The 23,374-nt window shown below is 41.1% G+C and overlaps 1 protein-coding gene across 2 annotated transcripts in view; it reads left to right on the top strand.

Annotated features, from left to right (window-relative positions):
* Piezo2 (piezo type mechanosensitive ion channel component 2) overlaps positions 1–23,374 on the top strand; it is a 442,859-nt gene that overhangs the window by 275,945 nt on the left and 143,540 nt on the right. For both annotated transcript variants that reach the window (XM_008834681.3, XM_029564318.1), the window contains exons 6-7: positions 3,042–3,252; positions 5,098–5,311. In XM_008834681.3, coding sequence (XP_008832903.1) covers positions 3,042–3,252; positions 5,098–5,311 — 425 coding nt within the window. The remainder of the gene's footprint in view (positions 1–3,041; positions 3,253–5,097; positions 5,312–23,374) is intronic.

Below are 23,374 nucleotides of genomic sequence, written 5' to 3'. Positions count from 1 at the left end.
CTCCCACCTCATATTAACAGTGAGTTCTGCTGCCTGGACCACAGACACCTACACATGTACCAAAGACACAAAGAACTTGACATAAACGTCACACCCTATACTTTCTAACTCCTGTCTCCCCTCTGTTTATTCCCAGGCAGCCATTAGAAACTTTGTAAAACAGTCTCTGTAATACTTCTCATTAGAGAAACTGATTAGAGGTCAAACCTGTTAGAGACATTCCCAGAGGAATTATATATGGAGAGGTGGTGCGGAGTCTGACTGAACTTTTCCAAGTTTTACTTGGGGAGGCAAATGCAACTAGGAATGATCTATTTTGTAAGATTAGATAGCAAGGTCTGTTTGTTGAGGAGGGTAATCTGAGAGAATGGAAAATACTTTGATGCAAAATCAAGGAAAGAATGACTGGACTGAGCAGATGGGATCTGGTTGCAATGACTGGAGCACTTGCAACTTGTCTACCCCCAGAAGGAGAGAAGAGTATGTCTATGACAAGCAGGCAGACTGCAGGGAGCTTATCTGAGGCATTGGATTTACTTCGCAGATTCTCCCTCTCTAAAGTAGAAAGCAACATCATTCTCTGAGAGGGAAAAGGGAATGAAGAGGCCGTGTCTGTGACATTTGCCTTCCCTCTGGATAGAGCCTTTGAGCAGTTCTTCTTCCATCTGCCCACGAGGCTCTTGCCTGAGATTTTTAACATGACTGGTGGTAAGTGACTTCTGACATTTAGATCTTAAAGTGCCACCTCTTCAGAGAGCGTTCCCCTGACCTCAGAATCTTCAGTAGCACTCCTTGAGCCAAGCTGCATCCCCTGCTTAGCCTCTCTGAGCAGCCCTCGTTATGGATGTCTACCTACTCGTTGTCCTACTAGCTTACTTGTGTATTACTGAGTCTCTCACCAGGACAGTCGGATACACTAGGCTTTGTGAGGATGAAGCATTTTGGCTAATAAGTGTAAGCTCTTCCTTCTGCATCAGGAAAAATAGAAACAGTCATCTCTTTTTAAAATATCTTTATTGAATAAAGAATTTCACACGATGTGTTTTGATCATATTCTGACTCTCCCCCCTCAACCCATACCTTACTATCTGCCCCTGCCACCAACTTCATGTCCTCTATTACTCTATTATCTGTCTTTTTTTAAGGTCGTATAAGTCTAATCTGTGTTTCCCAAGTGCTCTTGGGCACTAGGCTAACTCTTACAGTCTGATCAATCTACCAGTGTCACACCAGTAAGGAAAACCAACTTCCCCAGGGTCTATTATTGCCAATAGATACTCAACTAGGGCTGGTGCTTCCTGCCCACCTCCCCCAAGTCATCTCTTGATTTTCAAAGGAAGTCTGATCCAGGACCCTGTAGATAACAAAATTCATACATGTTCAAGTCCCTTTTATAAATCCATGTCGTGTTGGGAGAATTCCCATTCTCCCAAGTACTTACATCATCTCTAGATGGCTGACTATACTTAATGCAATGCCAGTGCTCTGCAGATGGATATTACATAGAGAATAATGACAAGAAAAAGCCTGCAGGCTCAAGAGAGACTCAGCTTTACAAGTGGTGCTCATCTATGGTTAATTGAATCTATGGATGCAAAACCCATTGATACAGGGAGCTACCGAATATCCTGGTAAACTGAAAAGAACCCAGTTTATGTGTATGAACTTTAATTAACCCAGGATTGAATCCCACAGGAGAGGGAAAGGTGCATGTGTCTGTATGCATGGATATGTTTGTGTCTGTGTGCATATGTGTGTACAGGTATACACATGGTTGTTTGGGGAGGTACATCAGTGTGCAGGTGTTTCTGTGTTGATACATGTATATGCATGTGTACATGGGTATATACATGACTGTTCATTGGAGTGTGTAGGTATGTGCGTATAGGTATGTCTACTTGGATCAGGATATGTGGGGGAACACCTCTAGCCTTTTTCACTTAATGGCAAACTCAAGTCCCCCTCACTGTCCTCTTCTTGCTGACAATATGTGTCTAAACCCTCAAAGCCACTCAGAATGTCCTGGCTCCATCTCCCCCAGTGAACTCAGCCTTCTAAGAGCCAGACCTCCATCAGTGAGAACTGTGAATGTCTGAGCTGAGCATCTCAAGAAAGAACCTATGGCGTGGGAACCTGGAGAAGCCAGACTTCCCAGATGTCCAGGTGAGGCTGAGAGTCTCTCCAGTCCCCAGCCAGCTGCTCTGCCCAGTCAGGCTGAAGATGTTGCAGTCTATCAGCCTGGAGACAAATGCATCTGGGCACATGCCTTTTGTCTTTGGTGATAACTTCTATATATGACTCTTTTGAAGGAAAAGTCTAACCCTTTCAAGGAAATCCTAAGCCCTTTAAGAAAAGATTCTAATAAACCAAAAACAAATCTCTACTTAGTCTTTAATAACAGTCAACACCTTTACATTCTTGGTTAAAAATAGTGCCTGGAGATTTGTCCGTATTCTGGTACCTGTGTTTCCTTCTAAATCTCTAAGGACAGTTCTCAAGCACTGAATTCTGTAGAATCCAGCCAGCACAGCACTCTCTAAAAGGATTTGACAGGAAGCCACAGCACAAGCAGCCCAAGACCACTGTCTTGGTCAGGAAATCCTGTAATGAGGAGCAAAGATAAACTTCAGAAGGAAGAGAAACGCCTGCACTCTGATCTCTGATTGTCACCCCAACCCCCACCCCTGCCCTATAGGTTGCTGCTGTGGTTCGACAAAACCAGCCCATGCCAGAGCAAACTAAATAAAGCTGAAGAACCAAAACTGAATTGTTAATCGTCTGGACTGTTTCTTCTGCCTGTAAAAGAATGAGAATGTAAAGGGAGCACAGCCCAGGGCACATGTAGGGAGTACCAGGTTGAGGGTGTTTCCTGTGAGTTTCTAATGGAAAGAACAGAGTGACTTGGGCTCACTATGAGAGACCTGAGGCCTGATTTGTGAAACTGACCCCGGTAACTGATTCACAAATTAAGAATCATATAATCCACACAGTGGGTTAACAGAGGTCTGCACTGATGCCTTCTCTGTTTTTCATTTCTTTAGCCTGGAGGAGAAAAGATGGACCCAGAGGATGCACTAATCTATGAAGAGGACTTCGATGGAGAAGAAGGTGTGGAAGGCGAATTAGAAGAAAGCACAAAGTTAAAACTGTTCCGTAGGCTGGCCTCTGTCGCCTCCAAGCTTAAGGAGTTCATTGGCAACATGATAACCACGGCGGGCAAGGTCGTGGTGACCATCCTGCTGGGCTCCTCAGGTGAGCGTGTCCCTGGGTGGCTACACAGTGTAACAGTGACAGACCAGGTCCTGCCCAATGAAAGACAGTTGAAGGGAAGGAAGGAAACAGTGTATCTCATGGCACTGTGGGCACCTACAGCCAGCCACAAGAGGAACTTACCCTAAACTTCATGCTCCTGTTCAGCTTTGGTCTTGAGATTTGTGGATAGACTCTATTAACCTCTGTCAAATAATCTTTTTCCAAATCTCAGTGGTCTTGGGTTTAGATGGAAGTAACAGCTATTCCTCCTCCCTAGAGCCTTTGAATGCTGATTTGCTGCAATTAGCAATTTGAGGATACCCAGGGCCAGCCCTGTCTTTACATCATGGAGCATTTGAAACCTTAATTTAACTCTACAGGATATCCACTTTTTCTTCCCAAGTTGGACTGCAATCTCCTTCCACAGACAGTAACTTCCTTTAAATTTTGTTATGTTATCTAGTGCTATCTAACCTTTGACCTCCTTTCATCCCTCTGCCTGAGATGCTGGGAGTTTAAGGTGGACTTCCTCAGAATGTTTGAATTGCAAAGATGAAATGATTGCTTTTTAGTAAGGAAAAAGAGAAGAAAGGAAAGTAGAATTTCTCAAGAAATAAAGCCCAATATTTTAATAAGGAATCCTTTCAAAATGCCTGGTGAAGTTGTTTTAAGACATGTCTAAAGGAGTTGCCTTGTCATGTAGAACAAAGTTCAAATGAGACTAAAGTTGCCACAGGATGTAATATTATAACTCTTAGCTGGAAAAGAAGTCCAAAGCCATGGTCACACGTATGGCCTTGGTTAAACTCAGCAGGTCCAAAACAAAATTAAGGGACTGGAGAGAGGGTTGAGTGCCTGCTGCTCTTCTAGAGGACCCTCGTTCTGTTTCCACCACCCACATCAGGCAGCTCACAATCACCTGTAATTCCAGTTCCAGGGAATCCAATATCCTCTACTGGCCTTTGAGGTTACCTGCAGACGTGTGTACACACAAAAGATACACACACACACACACACACACACAAATAGAAAACTAAAAATAAATCTTAAACAATTTAATAGACATGAATGTGACAAGAAATTTGTAGGGATGAAACGGGGGCAGACAAGGACAGTAGAGATCTGGGAGAAGGTGGGAGGTGTAGTGGCTAGTGTGCATTATGTACATGTGTGAAATTGTCGAAGAAGAAATTTAATCAATAAAACTCTTAAAGGGGAGGGGGCAGTAGAAATTGGTGTAAAGGAGCGTTGGAATGAGTGTACAGATGGTGTTTGAAGGACAAGTGGAAGAGAGGCTGGTGAAGTACACATGTCAGTTCTACTGTGTGAAAAGCAGATGTTTGCTCAGCTCAAAAGCCTTTGGTAGGATTTCTTCATCACCTGGTCTCCAGCTGTTCTCACAACAATAATCATTTCAGTTTATGGCCATTTTATAGTAAGTAGATCATTACTAATCCTGATGATATTAACAAATTAGTTTTTAATAGTTTATTATGTTTATTTTATGTACATGAGTGTATTGCCTGCATGCATGTAAGTGCACCCATGTCATGCAATGCCTGTGGAGGTCAGAAGAGCGCATAAGATCCCCTGGAACTGGAGTTACAGGTGGTTGGTTGTTAGCCACCATGTGGGTCCCCCAGGTTCTCTGCAAGAGTAGCCAGTGATCTTAGCCACTGAACCATCTCTCCAGCCCTGACAAATTCTAAATAATATATTTTAAAACTTGATTAGTATCCAAAGGACACAAAAGGAATTCACATAATCCCCAGGTGTTGCATTAACTGAGTGTGGCACGTGAACTTCTGGTCCTGCCCCCTGGTCACATTGTGCTCTTCTTCCCAGGTATGATGCTGCCATCTCTGACCTCAGCCGTGTACTTCTTTGTGTTTCTGGGTCTGTGCACCTGGTGGTCCTGGTGCCGAACATTCGACCCGCTGCTGTTCAGCTGCCTCTGTGTCCTGCTGGCGATATTCACTGCCGGGCACCTGGTTGGACTTTATTTATACCAGTTCCAGTTCTTTCAAGAAGCAGTTCCACCCAATGACTACTATGCAAGGTAAGAGAAATTGCTAGAAGGAGGCGGTGTCCCTTCCCTTAACCCTTTATGTTCTCGGTTTACTCTGTGAATTTGCAAGCATTCTTATGGATGTCAGTCAATACATTAAGCAATGATTAAGCACGGTGGGGAAGCAGCCTGGCACTTTAATTTTATTGGACAACACAGTCTAGATGGAAAAAGGGTATTCAGGGATGTAGATGCTGCTGACTGATAGCAGAAGAAACTGCTGTTTGGAGCAGACAGGAGAGACACAGAGCCTTAGTAGAAACAGATAAGCACAGAATAATGCTGTATCCAGCTAGACAGAGCTCTCACAGGCCAAATATATGAGGACAAATTGAGCACCAAAAATAGTAACAAACTAAAAAATGTCTAAAACTAAAGATACTGAAATCCAATATATATATATGTGTGTGTGTGTGAGAGAGAGAGAGAGAGAGAGAGAGAGAGAGAGAGAGAGAGAATTGTTTTCCTGAATTGAAGGTGATTATTATATCAACTGTGTACTGTGAAAGTAGGAATTAAAGGTAAAGAATTCAGCACTTAACTTTGACTTTGGGGAGAAATTTTAGGCCATTCTCAATGCAAAAGGAAAATCCTCCCTATAAGATAACAGCAGCTAATGAAAAGGAAAGGAAAGAGAATATTAGAAAATTACTCTCTAACCATCCCTAGTCAGTGTTTGACACTGGCCCACAGCCTGAAATCTTTCATTAAGTGGCTCTGGAGATGAAGATGTTGAAGATAGTGCCTCCTCACTGATGTAAAGGGAGCCACAATTTACAAAGTGTTCCACACCATCTAGGGACCAGTTTTCACAGCCCAACACCTGGGAAGCTTGTTGGTTCACACCTCAGTGCCCTGCAGCATTTGAGACCTACAATGTCCCAGTGTCCAATTAGACCTACTTCCAAAGTACAAACAATGAAAAGTACAGAAATTATTCAAATGCTTCCACGTGAAAATAGAAGAATCCAGAATGTGATTCCATAGAAGAATCCAGAATGTGATAACACACATTCTCACCTCAAAAATCTGCTTAATAATAGCAATAAAAAGAGGATATGGAGACAATGTGGCTAGAACACTGTCAGTTTTGAAGAATAATCAACGCTCATCAGACAGATGTTAAATCAACAGCAAGTCCAGCCAGGTGTGGTGGCGCACACCTTTAATCCCAGCACTCGAGAGGCAGATGCAGGCAGATCTCTGTGAGTTCAAGGCCAGCCTGGTCTCCATTAGCGAATCCAGGCCAGCTGCAGCTACAGGGAAACCTTGTCTCAAAAAAAAAAAAAAAAAAAAAAAAAAAAAAAAAAAAAAAAATCAACAGCAAGTCCTTAAAAGATATTTGGGGCTAGGTGAAAGACATGTAGAATTGTTGAACATTATGGAAGTATTGCTAATTTCTTAGTTTTAGTGATGATTTATTTGTACACAGAGGACTGTAATTATCCTAGGAACTATGTGGCGAATGATTTAAGAATGACATGTGATGTCAGCAGCTTTTAAAGGGTCTCACAACAAATGTAACAGACTATAAGAAAAGAGACATAGAGAAGACAGTATGATTTGTGTGATCAGAATGAGATTACCCACTGTCCTGTTTGCACATTTCTTTGTCTATGGAAAAGCCAGCAATTCAAGTTACAGAAAAGATTAAGGAACAGAAAAGAGGGAAGATAGTAATTGTGTGAAGAGTGTGCCAGAATTTCTGTCTTTCCTGCACCCCTGGGAAGTGGTTCGGTGTTTTGGTCTCATTGAGAAATGAAAAGGATCATTCATGGTATTAACATCTCAGTCATATATAGGTTTGCAGCCTCTCAAGAGACTCTAATGGAGTTTTCCTATAATGGTAAACATGAACACAGAATGTGCATGCCAACTGTGTATATAAAGAAAATGCTACTTTGAGTTTGTATCTCCACAGTACTAACAAACTTTAGTGTGCCAAATTCTAAAACCACTTACATTCAGTTAAAACAGAGTTGGTACCACACACACACACACACACACACACACACACACACACACACACAGAGGTAATGACAAATCTAATTGGCTCAACAGGTCATATTAGCTTGGAAACCTAAGAACTGTAATTCAGTTTTATAAGAGAAACATGCTATGTAGACATATTAAAACTTAGGAGTCCCTTTAATGGTGCATATTGGCATATTGCATAATATTTATTTTAGGCGGGAATGAATAAATGCTAAATTTTAGTGCAGACATTAGTTCTGGACTAAATGAATCCTTTAGTTTCTTTAGACGTTTAATTTTTTGGTTTATTGAACATATATAAAAATATTTTGTACTGTTGAAAGGGCTAGCTTTTGGGGATGACTTAATTGGAAATGTAAATATCCTCCGTAGGGCAGTAGTTTGAGAGGTTGGAGTTTCTCTCTTTTCTAGTTTAGGATCTTTTCTGCCATCTAGAGACTGATGGTGGAAAATAGAGACTATTACCATCTTGAAAAGGATGAAGTGTAAAGGGTAAGTTCGTATTTAGGCTTTACAAGCCATTAATTCTGTCACAGTTACTTTGAGTTGTCCCCCAGTGAAAATAGCCAAGACAAGATGCAAAGAGCAAGCAAGGTTGAGTTCTACTAAGTTTTTTGTCTGGACACCAAAATTACAATTTCATATTATTTTAATATCTCTTGAAATATTTTTCATATTGTTTTACTATCTCTTGAAATAGTTTTATTTGGATTTTTTCCAACCATGTAAAATATATAAACCACAAGCTGAAGCAACGTAGGTGGAGGACTAGACGTGACCCATGGGCCAGTGTTTGATGTCCAAATGCATAGACAATTGTAGTGTCATAGCTGACCATATTATTTTATTTATATTGCCATAGAATTAAAATATGATTTATTACAGACATTTTGTAGCCAAGTCTTTTACTCTCAGATCCTGGTTTAGATAGTAGAAAGTTAGGTTACCATCAGCATATGGAAAGTCTGAACAAAAAGAAGCAATAGTAAACTTCCTTGTATGAGAATTTGCTCCTAGCTTGGTAATCATAAAGACATTGCATTGTAGCTTTTGAATCTTGAAATATAGCATCTTTAAGACTAAATTAGCTTTCCTCTAAAGTATCATTTCAATACATTGGTGTTAACTCTAAAATTGTAGGATTTAGGTGAAAGAAAACAAACAGGGGACTAATAAAGACAGACAGACAGATGATAGAGATAGAGATAAATAATTTATTGATAGGTGATAGATGGATAAATAGATAGTAGATAGATAGGTGATAGATAAAGATAACTGATAGATAAATGATTGCTAGGTAGGCAGGTAGATTGATAAATGATAGATAAATAGGTAGGTAGATAAATGGTTGATTGATAGGTAGTTAGGTAGATAGATAGACAGGTAGATAGATATAGATAGATGATAGACTGATGATTGGTATGTAGATGGGTAGATGAGAGACAGAGACAGAAACAGAGATTGTCCTTCATGGGCACTTGTCACAATTTTCCTAGGATCCTTCTACCCTTTTATCCAACTTCCAGCTAAGCTGCTCCTTGAATCAGAAAGCAATTTTATCTTCTTTTAAGCTTTCAAATGGACACTCTGGTGAGAAGCATCCTTATTTTTAGACACACTGAATTGATTTTTCTGTCACTGGTGTAATACATGAGTGTTTTGGTGATTATTTGTATGGGGGGTGAAATAAAGAATAAAGGAAATAATGTGTTTTTAAAAATGAAATTCTAGCTCCCCAAAATAAATACTGCTGTTTTTACAGTATTCTTTCTGTGCATGTATGCGCATATTTAAAAATAAATTTGTTCATGCTACTTCATAGCATAAAAGCATTACTTATTACTTATGCTGTTTTCCTATGTATAGAATGTTCTTCTAAAATGTACCTTTCATAGGCTGCTATGTGGTCGGCTGTGTAGCCGTTATACCTCAGTCTATCCCTGAGTTTTGAACATAAGGATTGCTCCTTAGTTTTGCAGTCACAAATAATTGTACTAAGCATCACTTCAATTTTACATCTAAAACAAACTCATCATGAGTTTGTCACCATTATTTTGAGTTGATTCCCAGTGAAAATAGCCAAATTACAACCCTGTGTCCCCCGGATTGTGAAAGAGCCTCTGTGGACCTGAGAGTTCTTGATCCTCTGGAAGGTCTGGAGGTTTGTGTGGTCTGGGGACAGTATTATGTTACTCTGCAGGTCTGTGATGGCCTCACCAGGCATGTACTGTGTAGAAATCTACAGATGGGGATTTCAATTCTCTCTGTAGTCACCCTGTCATTTAACCCTGTAGCCCCAGTGGATCATCTGATTCTTTCCAGATTCATCCAGATTATGGTTTAATTTTCCCACTTCTTTAACCCAGCAAGAGATATAGAAGAGTTGATTGGAATACCTAGGAGAGACCGGGGTAGTTGTGGAAGTTTGATATGGTATTAGGTCAGGAGAGAGAAGGGAGCCTGTTTCCATGTGTACACACAGCAGCGATATGACCAAATTTCCCCAAAGTTCGGGACTCATTATTTGACAGTGACAAGTGTATTTACAACAGGATCCTAGAAACTGCTTTTTACTAAAAATCACTGACCCCTCGCTTGGGCCTACTAGATAGCTCAAAGCAGGATGAACGCTTGACATCTCTGTCTTCATTTTGTGTCTACCTCTTTTTCTTTATGGTCAAAGGGTTGCTTCACTCTGCATAGGTAAGCTAATCACTCAAAGAATGTCTATCTAACCTTAATCAAAATTGAAGGCACAGAGATAAGTCATTGTCCTAAACCTGCAGGAACAGCAGAACCAAACAGGATGGGATCCACCCCCTGCAGGTGAGGGCAGTTATCCAAGAGGGCAGGGCTGTACCTTGCAGCAGAAGTAATCACCTCCTAGGAACCAATGCACCTCTCAAGCAGTAACAGAGTCTTAGGACCACTTTAAGGAACCAGAACTGAGGACACAGAGGAACCAGACCACATTTCGACCAGAATTGCTTCATTAGACATTCACGCAATCCCCTTATGCCTTGTCAACACTCAGAAGACATATATGGGGTCACTGAATCCCTTTATCTTTTCCTTTTCCCAATGTGTTGATTAAATATTTCTTTGTTTCTTACCCTGACTCATCTCTTAAACTGGTGTATTGGGATGCTGGCTGAGGCTAGTCTCTTGGGGATGCTAGAGCTAAGGCAGTTGTCCTAAAACCTTTGTTACATACTTATAAGAAGATTAAGCACTGTGCCTGAAAACTGGATTTTCTTCCCAAATATTAAATACTGAAATGTATTAAAAGCTTCAAAGCATTAGTGATTGTCATCACCAGAGTAAAGAGAGCTGTCTCTCAGAATGAGGAATAGTCTTTATTAACAAACAGGGAGTTAATATCTATACTATGTACTAGGATATATAAGAATTCCAAAAACTAAACACCCCCAAACCCAAGTTACCCAATCAGACTATGGGCTAATAAATAAAATACATATGGTCATTAAATATTTGAACAACTTTTCAATATCCTTAACCATGAGGGAAGTGTAAATTAAGGTGACTTTGAGATCCCATTCCCCCCAAATTAGAACAGCTATCCTCAAGAAAACGCATGACAAGTGCTCAGGTGGATGGGGAAAGAGGAACATTCATATCCTGATGGTGAGTGCAACCACTATGGAAATCAGTTTAGAAATCCTTCAAAAAACTAAAAATAGCACTACCGAATGACCCAGCTATATCACTCCTGGACATATATGAAGAACTCAAAGTCAGCATACCACAGACCATGTTTATTGCTGCACTATTCACAATAGTTAACAAGTAGAACCAGCATATATGTCAGTCAGATAGATGCATAAAGAAAAAACGAAACAGTGAAATTTATTTCAGCTCTAAAGAAAAGTGAAATCATGGCATTTTCAGGAAATGCATAGAATATGAGATTGTTGTATTAAGTGAAATAAACCTGACAGATAAATGACACAAGTTTTTTTCTCATATGAAGATTCTGTAATTGTGTGTCTGTGTACGCATGTGTGTGTGTGTGTGTGTGTGTGTGAGAGAGAGAGAGAGAGAGAGAGAGAGAGATTAAAGTAGAAAAGGGACCATGAGAAAGAAGGAAAAGATCTTCAAAATCATAACGGAAGAGAAGAGGAGGAGTACATGTGACAATAAAGCATATGGGAGGACTGTTTGGCAGAGAAAGGGGAGCAGAAATAGGGGGATGATGGGTATTTAGGAGGGCATCGGGGGGAGGGTGAATACAAGCAAGTATGACAAGTATGTATGACAGCGCCATGACAAAACCCATCACTTTGCGTGTTAACATAAAATTTAATGTAAAAAAATGGCAATCAAACTTTCAAAGACAGTCCAGCAAAACGAAGTTTAAAATGAATCCACTTAACTGAGTATACAATGATATATGCCATTCAGAATAGTCTGTTTAATGAAAATGAGCCCTTGTTAAACCTGTAAGTCTGAAAGGCATCTCTATGAAAGATGGCAAACTAAACAAAGCTTGCCTTACTAGTGTCACCCCTTTCCAGGCTTTTGTATTTGCCTAGGACATTTCTGCAGGCAGCAACACCTTACATTTCATGAGATGGTGCGAAAATGGAAGAGTGAAAGTGGTGGCCTGACTTCAGTTCTTCCATTTACATATATGCAGAGCCTGAGCAGTTCCTGGTAAAAAGCCCGCAGAGTTTAGGAATCTAGGAGTGCTAGGTAATTTCTGTCCAGTGGGCCATTGCATTTAGAGTGCAGACATGGGAGACAGGAGCACAGGTGGGACAACCAGTCTGTGCTGCTTTTCTGTGAGAGTATGATGCTCCCGGAGGCTTGTAAATGTGCCTACATGCAGAGTTCTGTGTCTCTGTCCTTCCTGATGACTTCTATTAAAATTTAAATTTCATAGTTTAGTGACATAGCTTTGACTGTATTTCTTTGGAAGATGGTCACTAAAATAAGTTTAGCTAAAAAACAGCCCATGCATGGCATTGGGCTCACTGTTCGCTCATTTTTCTGAGCTTTCTAGATCAGGTTTGGAGGTAGGTGAGGGTGCTTGACAGGGCAGTTAGCTGAACTAAATGCCCATGGTCTTACAGTTAGGTGTTCACAGCCCAAGCCTCTATTTCTCCATCCTTTTCAGGAACATTCTTTTTATGGAAAGCACTGAAGTGAGGGGTCGACTGTGGGTCATCTTTCCCTTCTTTGGCCGGCTTTCATTTATTTCAAACCCTATGCTTTTTCTAGATTGTTCACACAGTCACTGAAGAGACTGGGCTTGTCTGCCCAGATTTACTCTTTCAGTTTGCCACTGTTTGCACCTTAAACTGCAGGAAAATGAGGGGGTGGGAAGCCATGGGGAAGATGGCTGGTCCATCCCCATGAAAACCTACAGTGACTTGTCCTGTTGATGATATTATCGGTTAGTTCCATAAATCACAATAATTAGAAAATGAGTTCTGTTTAATGAAGGAAAAGCTCATGTTTATTTCAGTGTTAAATTGATGTAAACAAAAGAAACAATAAAGCCTGAAACTCCAGCATCTAAGTTCCCTCTGTGACAAACAAGAGAAAGGTTAAAAACATTTCTACTGTTTATGCTGTTTATGAGTGGTCATAAAATACGCCGTATATCTAAGGAGAAATAAAGGTCTCTGTGGTGTGTGCCTTTCTCTCCTGGTTTAGAAAAGCAGCCAGCACTTTAGAGTATTGAAAGGATGCTGTGGGCTCCTCTGCAAGGAGCCTGGCTGTTTGCTTAGAAGATCCAGGTTGCTTCAGCGAATGCACATTTGTAGCTTTGGATGGGATCACTAGGTATGCCTGACTTGCATTCCAGAGACCTGAGGTTGAGTAAACATAAACAGCAAAGAAAAACTCGCTTGCTCCTCATGGGCGTTTTGCACTTTGGCAAGGACTTAATCAGAAAGGAGTCCAGTGGGTAGGTCAAAAGCCTTTCATCTTAATGCTAGGAAATGTGGATTTCCCAAAGGCTGTGAGTGCTTCTTTCTTCTTTTTTTTATTTTTAAGGTTTTTTTTAATTGAATTTTTGTGTATTTCATACAGAGTATCTCGATCAATTTTAATCATTTTTATACTCCCTTCTCCACTGTCACCCTTCCACCCCCCCCCACTGGAATTCATATATTCTATGATTTATGTTAAGGCCTATTGTGTCAAGTTAGTGTCCCCAGACATTCCTCAGTGCAAGTTCATCTACTGAGGTCTAGTCAGCCTATCTAGAACCCCTTGTTTTAAGGAAGATCAGCTCTTCCTCACCCAGCAGTAATCAGTTACCAATATTTCTTCAGCTATGATTGAGGTCTGCTGTCCATTTCTCCAGTTCTATGCTGGGTTTTTGTCTGCTTGAGTTTTCATGGGTCTTGTACATGCTGACACCATTGCTGTAGGTTCAAATGAACAGGGTCCTAGGAGCTTGTAGGACTCTATTTCCTTATGGCCATGCATCTCCTCCCAGGCTCTTACATCTTTCTTCCCCATCTTCTGCAATGGTCCCCAAGTCTTAGATGAGTGAAGTTTAATATAGGAGTCCTGTCCAAGGACCAGCATTCTGTAGACTCCTAATCTCTACGCTTTGGCCATTTGTGATCTTTTGTGTTCCTGGCCCTCTCTTGCATGAGGGAGCTTCGTTAATGAGACTTGAGATATTCATTAGTATCCCCTTTACCCCTTGTTTTATGTTCTATGAACCTTAGGTTTAGAGGTTGCATTGTAGATGTGCCACTTAAGCTTGGGCAATTCACAGATAATGTCTGTGTGTGATCAGTTGTGGTCCATATCTATAGCTAAAGGCTACATAACAAGAAACAGTTCTAGACAGGAGAAACCGTCCTTTGAGTTGTTGTCCAGGGTGGTCCAAAAGACTCCTAAATTACAGAAGTTATTGCCACAGCCCTTGATCACCTCCAAGAACTTGAAGGTAAGACCAGACCCTATTGCTGAAGACAGAGCATACTTCAGACATAGGATTTGGAGCAATAGAGCTGGAACTGACCTGGTAGCCACTTCTTCTGAAAGCTCACTCTCATAGCTCTGGAGAGCACTATGGAAGGAGCTAAGGGAGAACATTAATCGATGGTCCAACATCCGCTTCAAGACCAAATAACCACATCAGTGACTGACATGGAATATGACATTGGTGCAGTAGTGGCACTTTGATCTTGGGAGCAATAAACAGCTACCTAATTGGACTCAATGGGAGGAAACTCGTGTGCGGTACTATAAACATAGCCAAATACACATGGCTGGAGAACTCATAGATCCTAAAAAAACCCTGAAACTGTCACATCCCTAGACAAATTAATTTCTTACTATGTCCAAACATGTGTCCTTATATAGACAGACAAATATCTGAGTCACCACTCATCAAAGAAGTTTCATTTGCACCAGATGGAGACCGTGTTACAGAGTACCACGCTTCTTTGTCCTTTGTGCAGTAGTTACTCCATAACGCTGTTTCACTGCAGTGTTGGTAGGTGATAGAACAAACCATTGTTTTGGTTTCGAAAGAATCTTAATGGTTAAGTGACTTAGTCTACAGATCACAGGAGTATTCGTGTGTGTTCATCTGAAAGGTTAAAAAATGGAAACCCCAAAAAAATGAAGTAGCCTCTTCACAGATAATAGGAAAGTCAATAAAGCTTAAGTACATGGACTCCTAAGTTTGTCTGGCCAACATGCCATGTCATGTGATCACTTGGAGTATACGGGGTATAGTGTAGACTCCCATCCCAGGGCAATGTGGTACCCTAGTAGCCCTGACACCTGCAACTTCCCAAGACAAAGGCTCTTTGGTGTGAGTTGTTTATTTACCTCAACATCCTGCTTTCCAACTCACTTTCCAGATCTTGGGCCTGAATTAAATGCTATGAAGCAGGCTTCTTTTTCTCCTGCCGTCATATATTTTACTGGAGCCTGCTAAACCTTGAAAGAGTTAACCTACCAAGAGTCCCATCCTTGTAAGAGACTGTTTTTCCCCCTCCAAGCAGGCACCAGTTGCCATCAGTTGACATTTGATATCAAAAGTTTCTTAGATTGGGTTGGGGTTCCTTGCTCACTTCCCTATGTCTATGCTGGGATTATTTTCTAGTTTGATCTTACATGAGACTCATGCATGCTATTATAATTACTATAAGTTCATATAAGTAACTGACCAGATATACAGAAAACTTGGCTTCCTTATGGTCATTCACCACTTCTGTCTCTAAAAATCATCCTACCTCCTCTTCCACAATAATCCCTGAATCTTGGGAAGCTGAAGTTTGATATAGGAGTCCTATTCAGGGATAAACATTCTTCAGCCTCTTGTTCTCTGCACATTGGCCATTTGTGGGTTTCTATATTAATCACCATCCGCTGCATAAGGAAATTTTTCCAATGAGAGTTGTGAGATGTATTAATCTATGGCTATAACAATGTCATTAGGAGTTTGTTTAATACAATAACTGTTTAGTAGAAAACTAGTATTAAGTTCTCCCCTATGTCCTGTGACCTATTTAGCCTTAGGTTCCTAAGCCTGATATCAATGTCAGGTATAGGCTCCATCCTAAGAAGCAGACCTTAAATCCAACTAAAGAGTGATTGGTTACTCCCATAATATTTGTGCCACTATTTCACTGATAGACATATCTTGCCTGGCCAGTTGTTATTGTAGTTCACAAGATTCACGGCTAGATAAGGCTGATGATTTTTGTTTTCTTCCAGTAGCATTCACAGCACCTTCTAGTTCTGTGAATGTCAGCCAGTGGAGATAAGGCCCTGAAGTCAGCACCAACTTGATTTCTCCTTGTTTAGAGAACAACTATTTTATGTAGTAAAATAATTTAAAAATTCATTCCTCTTTATAGTAAGTGATTACTCAGTCTTAATAAGAACCTCTATGCATTGGGGATGCAGCTAAACAGTGGGATACTTGCTTCACATTAACAAAGCCCCAGTTCAATTCCCAGTACCACCAAAATCAATCAATCAAATGTTCCATCTTTAAAGACTGGCTCTGGTACAGATGATATCCTCTGATATCATCTCAGGTATATCAATGTAAAAAATGTTCACACAAAATTCTAGCTCACAAAGTGTCTATGGACCACAATGCAGCAGATATTTGCTTTGCATTATGGTATTGTGCAAAGCACTTGTGTAGGAGGTAAACACATTACTTAGGAGAAAAATGTATAAAATAAAGTTACAGTTTAAGTAAAAACAACTTATCCATAGGAAATCGGACAGGTTTCTGAAAGACTCCCAGGATGAGCAGGTAGAAGGGAGATACTACAAGAGGGCCCAAAGTCTGAGTGCTCTGGCCAGAAACTGGGACTAGAAGGGGTGGGGTGAGTTCAGGTACCAACCATCAACAAATGGGAAAGGGAACAGAAGGGGTAAGACAAGCCAATTTCAATGCAAGTGTGGTGAGCAAAGTCTTGATTAGCTTGTAGCTGCATTTTCGTTTTCCCCTCTAGGTAGAAGAGAATGAGGAAAATTCTCTCTTATGCAGGGAAAAGGCTACATGATGTTCCCAGGGAAGAGTGAGGTGTGGGTTAGTATGGAAATGAAAGCAAGAAGTGTGCAGAAAGGAGGGTGTGCACACTGGGATCCTTCAGACACAGGCGAGTGTTCTCCCAAAGATGCCAACCAGTGTGGTCCAGGAGTGATGCCAAGGGGCAATGGCCAGTATTGTTTGAAGGACTATGGGACTCTTCGTCAACAGCTTCTAAAGAGGAAGTTCATTTCCATCAATTCCTTCTTTAAATATATTAAATTTTATTTTATGTGTATGAATGTTTTGCCTGAATGTATTTAAGTACACCTGTGCTTTGCAATGTCCATGGAGGCCAAAAGAGGGTACAGGACATTCCCTGGAACTGGAGTTACAGATGGTTGTTAGCCACCATGTGGGTGCTGGGAAGTGAATCCAGGTCCTTTGTTAGAGCAGTCAGTATTTCAGTTGTTGAGTCTTTCAAGGAATTTGCCTTTGTATGTATATTTTCAAATGTATTGATGTAAAGTCGTTGATTGTATTTATAGCATGATGTCATCATTTAAATCCAGCAGATCTGACTCATAAACTTCACCACTTGCTACCTTTCTAGTCGCTTTGGCTCAAATCTGCATTCATGCTGTTGATTCTTGCCAGGTTCTTACAGGACATTCATATTGTACCTTTTTCTTTAGGGGAACTACATCACATACTTGCTGTTGATCAACTATCAAGGACTTTAAAATGAAATACTTAAGCCCAATTGATATAGCTAGTTAAGAAAAATTATATTGGTGTGTGCCAGAAAGGCCCACAAAACCTGCTTCATATATGCTGCTCCTTAGCAAGTACAGGGCTAGGCAAGATCTTACTGTTAGAAGGAGCAACACAAGAGAGTGAAAGATCACTTGGTCTTCAGAGTCCTCCTCCTGGATCCTTCCTCACATTTCTCCCCAAGCTGAGATGTATCCAGTAAAAGGAAAGAAGCCACATGTGTAAAACACTCACTGAGTATGAACATTCTCTTGTGAATCCTAGCTGTAACATCAGAGAAAGAATACCTGTAATTGTTACACAGGAGACATTCCCAAATGGCCTCAGTTTGTCCACAGTAAGCACAGTTCTGAATACAGGACACTTCTATTAGGTACAAAATTGTCCTTTGACAGAATTTCCCTAAGACAGCATTCTTCAAACATAGCATAAAATGCAATTACAGCAATTTGGAGAACAGAAAAGACATATATATGCCTTCACAAATTTCAAAGGAGTAATGCAGAGCCCAGAGGACTCAATGAGGAATTTTTCCAAGTTTGAAAACTCAATACAGTGTGAAATGTGTCAGATTAAAATTTTCTCACACACACAAAACTTGTCCTTGGGTTTGGCATGGAAGCATGTTTAAAATAAGGAAAAAACGAATGAAAAAGGATACTTAAACCTTGGCTGTGTTTTCCATATGATGCAATGTAGGTGAGGGGGAGGAGAGGACCAAGATGCCAAAGTACCAAAACTCATGTGTGAAAGGCAGTGTTGCACTCAGATGGACAGGATACCATAAGAGTTAGAGGAAAGTTTGCTGAGAAGATTCATTACAAGTGGTTCCAGTCTAGGTCCCACTGAACCATTTGTCTAAAACTGAGGGAAATTCCTAAGATGGTTAGAAACATGAATGTTGCTTCCTGTGACTATCTGACTACCCATGATTTTCTGCCAGTGGGTCCTTGATTTCATTTATAAATATAAATTAATTCTGTTGTACTCACCACCAGTTAGATTTTAGGCCTTTTGTTTGCACCATAGAATTTTGTGTAGGGAGATATTGACACCTTCCTTCCACTGGTTCTGAAGTGTCCCTGCTGGCCCCAAGATTCTAAAGGAAAGACCTTGTACCCAGTGATGACAGATGACAGGGCCATTCCTTGCCTCTTACTTCCTTGCCCCTCATTCTGGCATGTCAAAGGTAACAGAGACCTTTGCAGACTAGATCAGAACACTGGGTGCATTTGAAAGGGTGCCTCAGTGAATTCTGCTTTGCCCTGGGAGGACTTCACTGAATCCAAAGACTATCACAGTTCTAGACTTGGAAAATTGTAAAAGCAACTGTCACTGAAAGCTGTTGAGGTCAAGCCTTCCTAAGGCACAGGTTCTCAGGCTTCTTGTCATCCATGAGACAGGGCACCCCACTCTCTGTCACTTTCTTCTTGGTATGAGAATCTGTGAGCTATTGCTATGCAGAGTATTTCCTTATTTAATGTAAGAAATGGGCATATAGATTCTGGGTGGATGAGAGTGCTCATAAGCACCAGCAAACGAATGTTTGCTGAAACCAGTCCACAACTCAAGGCACTTGCAGTGACTCTCTTTTCTTCCATTGATTGCACTGCTAAAATGAAAGAAATATATTTTGGTGAACAGCCTAATAATAATGCTAATATATGATTACAGTGCTTTTTCTGCACAGTCTCCCAAATTTCCCATTGAGTACCACATCTCAGCATCCCTAAAGGGAGCCAGGCCACTCTGTGAGGGATTACAGTTCTGATTCATCATATTAAACTTTGACCCCAGCGTAAGCCAGATTTATGTGATACCTCATAATAATAGCAGAATAGCAGTAGCCAGGATTCTTGGAGTAGCTATTATATGCCATGTTTTGTAGTATTACTTTCTATATATGACATCATATAATCTAGTAATCACCATAATCTAGTAATTACCAATGACATAGACTAACAATGGATGAACCACAGTTTTCAAATGATCTGTTTTCTAGTTCCAGCTGATTTCCTTAATGTAATTGTGTCTGAGGAAGAAGGAAGTAGGGAGGGTCTTGGGAGGAGTTGGGACTGGTGAAGAACAGGTCAATGACAGCTTAGTTTGCTTCAGCTCAGAAACAGGTACAATTTTAAGTAGATACACAAGCCTTGAAATCAGTCAATAATCTTGGCATGATGTTTGCTAAGGTTACTGGCTTTACTTCCTACTCACTGTGAAGACTAAGCATCATACCCACCAGCAATAATCAGAAGGCAATGAGCACAACCCAGGAGGTTGGGGAGGAAGGGGCTGAGTCCTGAGAGCAGAAGAGACAGACTGAGGAGGAGTCTGTGCTGCTTCATGTGGATTTGTGACTGCAGTGCTTAAGCAAACTGTAGCAGGAAACCTGAGGCAAGACAGCAGAATGTTCAGGAAGTGGGTTGTATTTAGGCTGCAGCCTGGTCTAGAGGATTCAAGACTCAAAGTCTGGACCCTGAAGGGAATTCTATACCTTTGGTAGTGAATTACAGCATCTTTAGTTTGACTGGCTAATACAAAAAGTTGCTGATTTTGGAAAATATGTAAAAAAGTTCCTTAAAAGTCCCTTCTTGAGACAAAACTAGACGTTTCTGCTACCAACAGGGCAGAAACCACAGGATGCCAACATTCTAAACACAACCCTGTCCAGAGAATTTTGCTAGGGGCAGAGAGAGAGAGAGAGAGAGAGAGAGAGAGAGAGAGAGAGAGAGAGAGATATTAAAGTCTGTTTTTTTCTTGATTTCTCTATTATGGTCTATATCAGGAGAACCATCACAGGGTATGAAATCAGAAGTTTCCTTTATGATTATATAGGAAGAAAATGGAAATAGCACTGGCAGATTGCATCCATTTATGTTGGTTTCTGACATTGGCATTACACCATCGAAGTAAGCAAATGCTTTTCATGACAGAATCAATGCAAAAACTCCCATTGAATCTCTGTAGGGGAGTATTTGCTAAGATACTCCTGGTCAGAAGTGAGTTTGAGTGAAAATCACTAGAATATAAATGATCTTTGTAATGACTGGGTTTTGAGTTTTACTCTGTGGTAAGTTTAGCCATAGCCATATTATCAGCATAACATTATGGACATATTTTAATGAAATGGAAATATAAAGAATCCTAGAATATAGAGAGCAGGTATCTGGGTAGTTTCTCTGGCCTTCTAGGTAGACCTGTTTTGTATTTGATGACAAACACCTTACAGGCTTCTGGCTCAGTATTCTAAATCTGGGATGTCTGTGTCTCTTCTAACTCCTCACCAAAAACACGGGTCAGGTCATTCACTTAGCCTCTGACCCAGGGAAGCTTTTTAGCCCATCTGGGTGGCTATAACACAAACACTGAACTAGATGGCTTAAACTCAAACTATCCTCACAGTTCCCAAGACTGAGGAGCCCAAGTGGAAAGTACAGCAGACTCAGCATATGGCTGGGCCTAGCTTCTGAGTTCCTAGATGACACAAAGTAGGGGGTCAGGTCGGGGGTCTCTAGGGCCTCTTTTACAAGGGCACTAGTCATAATAATAAAGACCCCATCTTTTTGATCTAATCACCCATCAAAATCCTCATCTCCCAATCCTTCCACATCAGAGGTTCAATGTCCATGAATAGATGCAGAGAGGCAAACCATCACCCAGTGACAGACACCAGGGAGAAGATGCTGCTAAAAGTAAAGCAGTGATGGAGGCCTGAGAATAGGACACTGGATGTCTCTTTCTCTAGTAAGATGGAAATAATGTCAAAGGTGTCATCCTTCTTTTGCATGGTGGTACTCTGGGGTCTCCTGTCACAGGCGACCTGGGAAAGGGTTTAGGAGACAAACAGGCCTGACTTCCTCATGCCCCACACTGTCATTTGTTAAGTTCTTGGGTTTTGGCTTCTTTATCCTGCATTTGTAAGAATGATACCCACATCATGGAACCAGCAAAGTGTCAAATATTTATAGAGGGTTAATGCCTGACACCTGCCAGGGATTCGGTCACTCTTTGTGGCATTCTCCCAAGAAGACTCTGTAACTCCATAAAGAATTGTATATAGATATACTGAATTAGTGATTATAGGAAGTTTATTGGTTCATTGTGCACTCATTATTGTAAGTATTGTAAGGTGCAAGTTAATTAGCTTAATCCTCCCAACTCTTCAGAGTAGGGTGTATTTTATTATCTCTACTTTATAGATAGGAAAACAGATGATATGTAATTTCCACTAGGCTCCAGAATAGAGTAGGAATTCAAATCTGACTCTGCGTCACATCCTAGTCCTGCCTTCCAGACAGAAAAGCACTGAACTTTGTGGCCACAGGAAAGATAACATTGGAGAGGAGCATATGCCAGGCCAAGGATGTGCTTCGGGGTGATCCTTGGGGCTAAGGAAGGAACAAAGTGAACACATTCAGTAACCAGAGGCTCCACAGTGAGGAGAGGAAACAAATTCATTCCAAAGCTGATGAGAGAAGGAAGAGTCCAGGTCCCTGCAGAGCTGGGAGGCTCAGCCTATAGGAGGCCCAGACAGAAATGGCCAGCCTGGCTCTGAAGGATGAGAGCACCTGAGGCAATTTCTTTGCCCAGTGTGTGTGCTGAGTTCTGTCTCAACCTTGAACTAATCATGACTGCTACAGGTCATTCTTTGCTCTGATTAAAATAAGAACCTACCTTGGGGATTGGGGAACTGGCTCAGCAGTTGAGAACTCTGGCTGTTCTTGCAGAGGACCTGTGTTCAGTTCCCCACACCCACATGGAGGCTAACAACTGTCCATAACTCTTACTTCCAGGAGATCCGACACCTTCTTCTGGCCTCCACAGGCCTGGCACAACTTGGGTGCACTTACATTCATGCAGGCAAAACACCGTGCATAAAATTAAAATAAATACTTAAAAAAAAAAAAAAAGAATCAGCCTGGGAGTTTTGAGCTGTTTAGCCCTTCAGCCTGACCTCAAAAGTTCCAGGACATTTTGTTCAGGGACTGCAGACATGGTATGTGAAGATATCAGCCAGTCCCAGCAGGAGAGGGGACACTGCAGGTGCCACCAAGGGCTGTGAGCAGAGAGCAGGGCGGAGGAAAATTGGGTGATCCCACAGCCTGAAGACTCTGCTGATCCTTAGGCCATTCTGCAGGTGCCTTTGTGGACATCATTCCCCTCGCCCTCAGCCCTTTACCAAGCACCACTTCTTTGATGGTCATCAGGAGCTCATAGCATTGCTTCTCTAGAGGTTGATGTCTCCGCTGGGCACAAACACAGTTGCTCATTCTGGGCTGAAATTTCTCTGGAAGGCAGATTGAACAATAGTTGTTGATATTTTCTTTCTAAGCTGTACTTGCTGCCCACATGTGAGGACCAGTGGCTCCTCAGCACCCTGGAATCCCAGTGCTTGGGAAGAAGAGACAGGGAGGCACAGGGCAAGCTGGCCAGCTAGAATAGCTTCATCAGTGGGCTTCAGGTTCAGCAAGAGGCTCTGCCTCAATAAAATAGAGTGGAGAGAGATCAAGAAAGACTTCAAGTATTAGCCTCTGACCTCCAGAAGCATGAGCCCATATGTGCACATGGACACACACACACACAAGCCCCCCCACACAAAATACTATGTTCTAGATATGATTTTTAAAAAAGGTTTTTAATAAAAATATCTTTGTAGAATTATAGAAATGAAAATTAAGATATATATACATATATGTATATGTACATAGATGATAGATAGATAGACAGATAATACATAGATAGATAGATAGATAGATAGATAGATAGATAGATAGATAGGTGATAGATAGATGATA

The sequence above is a fragment of the Nannospalax galili genome, unplaced genomic scaffold (genome assembly GCF_000622305.1).
Source record: "Nannospalax galili isolate Female #2095 unplaced genomic scaffold, S.galili_v1.0 scaffold155, whole genome shotgun sequence".
NCBI lineage: Eukaryota > Metazoa > Chordata > Mammalia > Rodentia > Spalacidae > Nannospalax > Nannospalax galili.
Note: the sequence above shows the minus strand (reverse complement) of the source record. Positions and strands in the feature narration are given on the sequence as shown.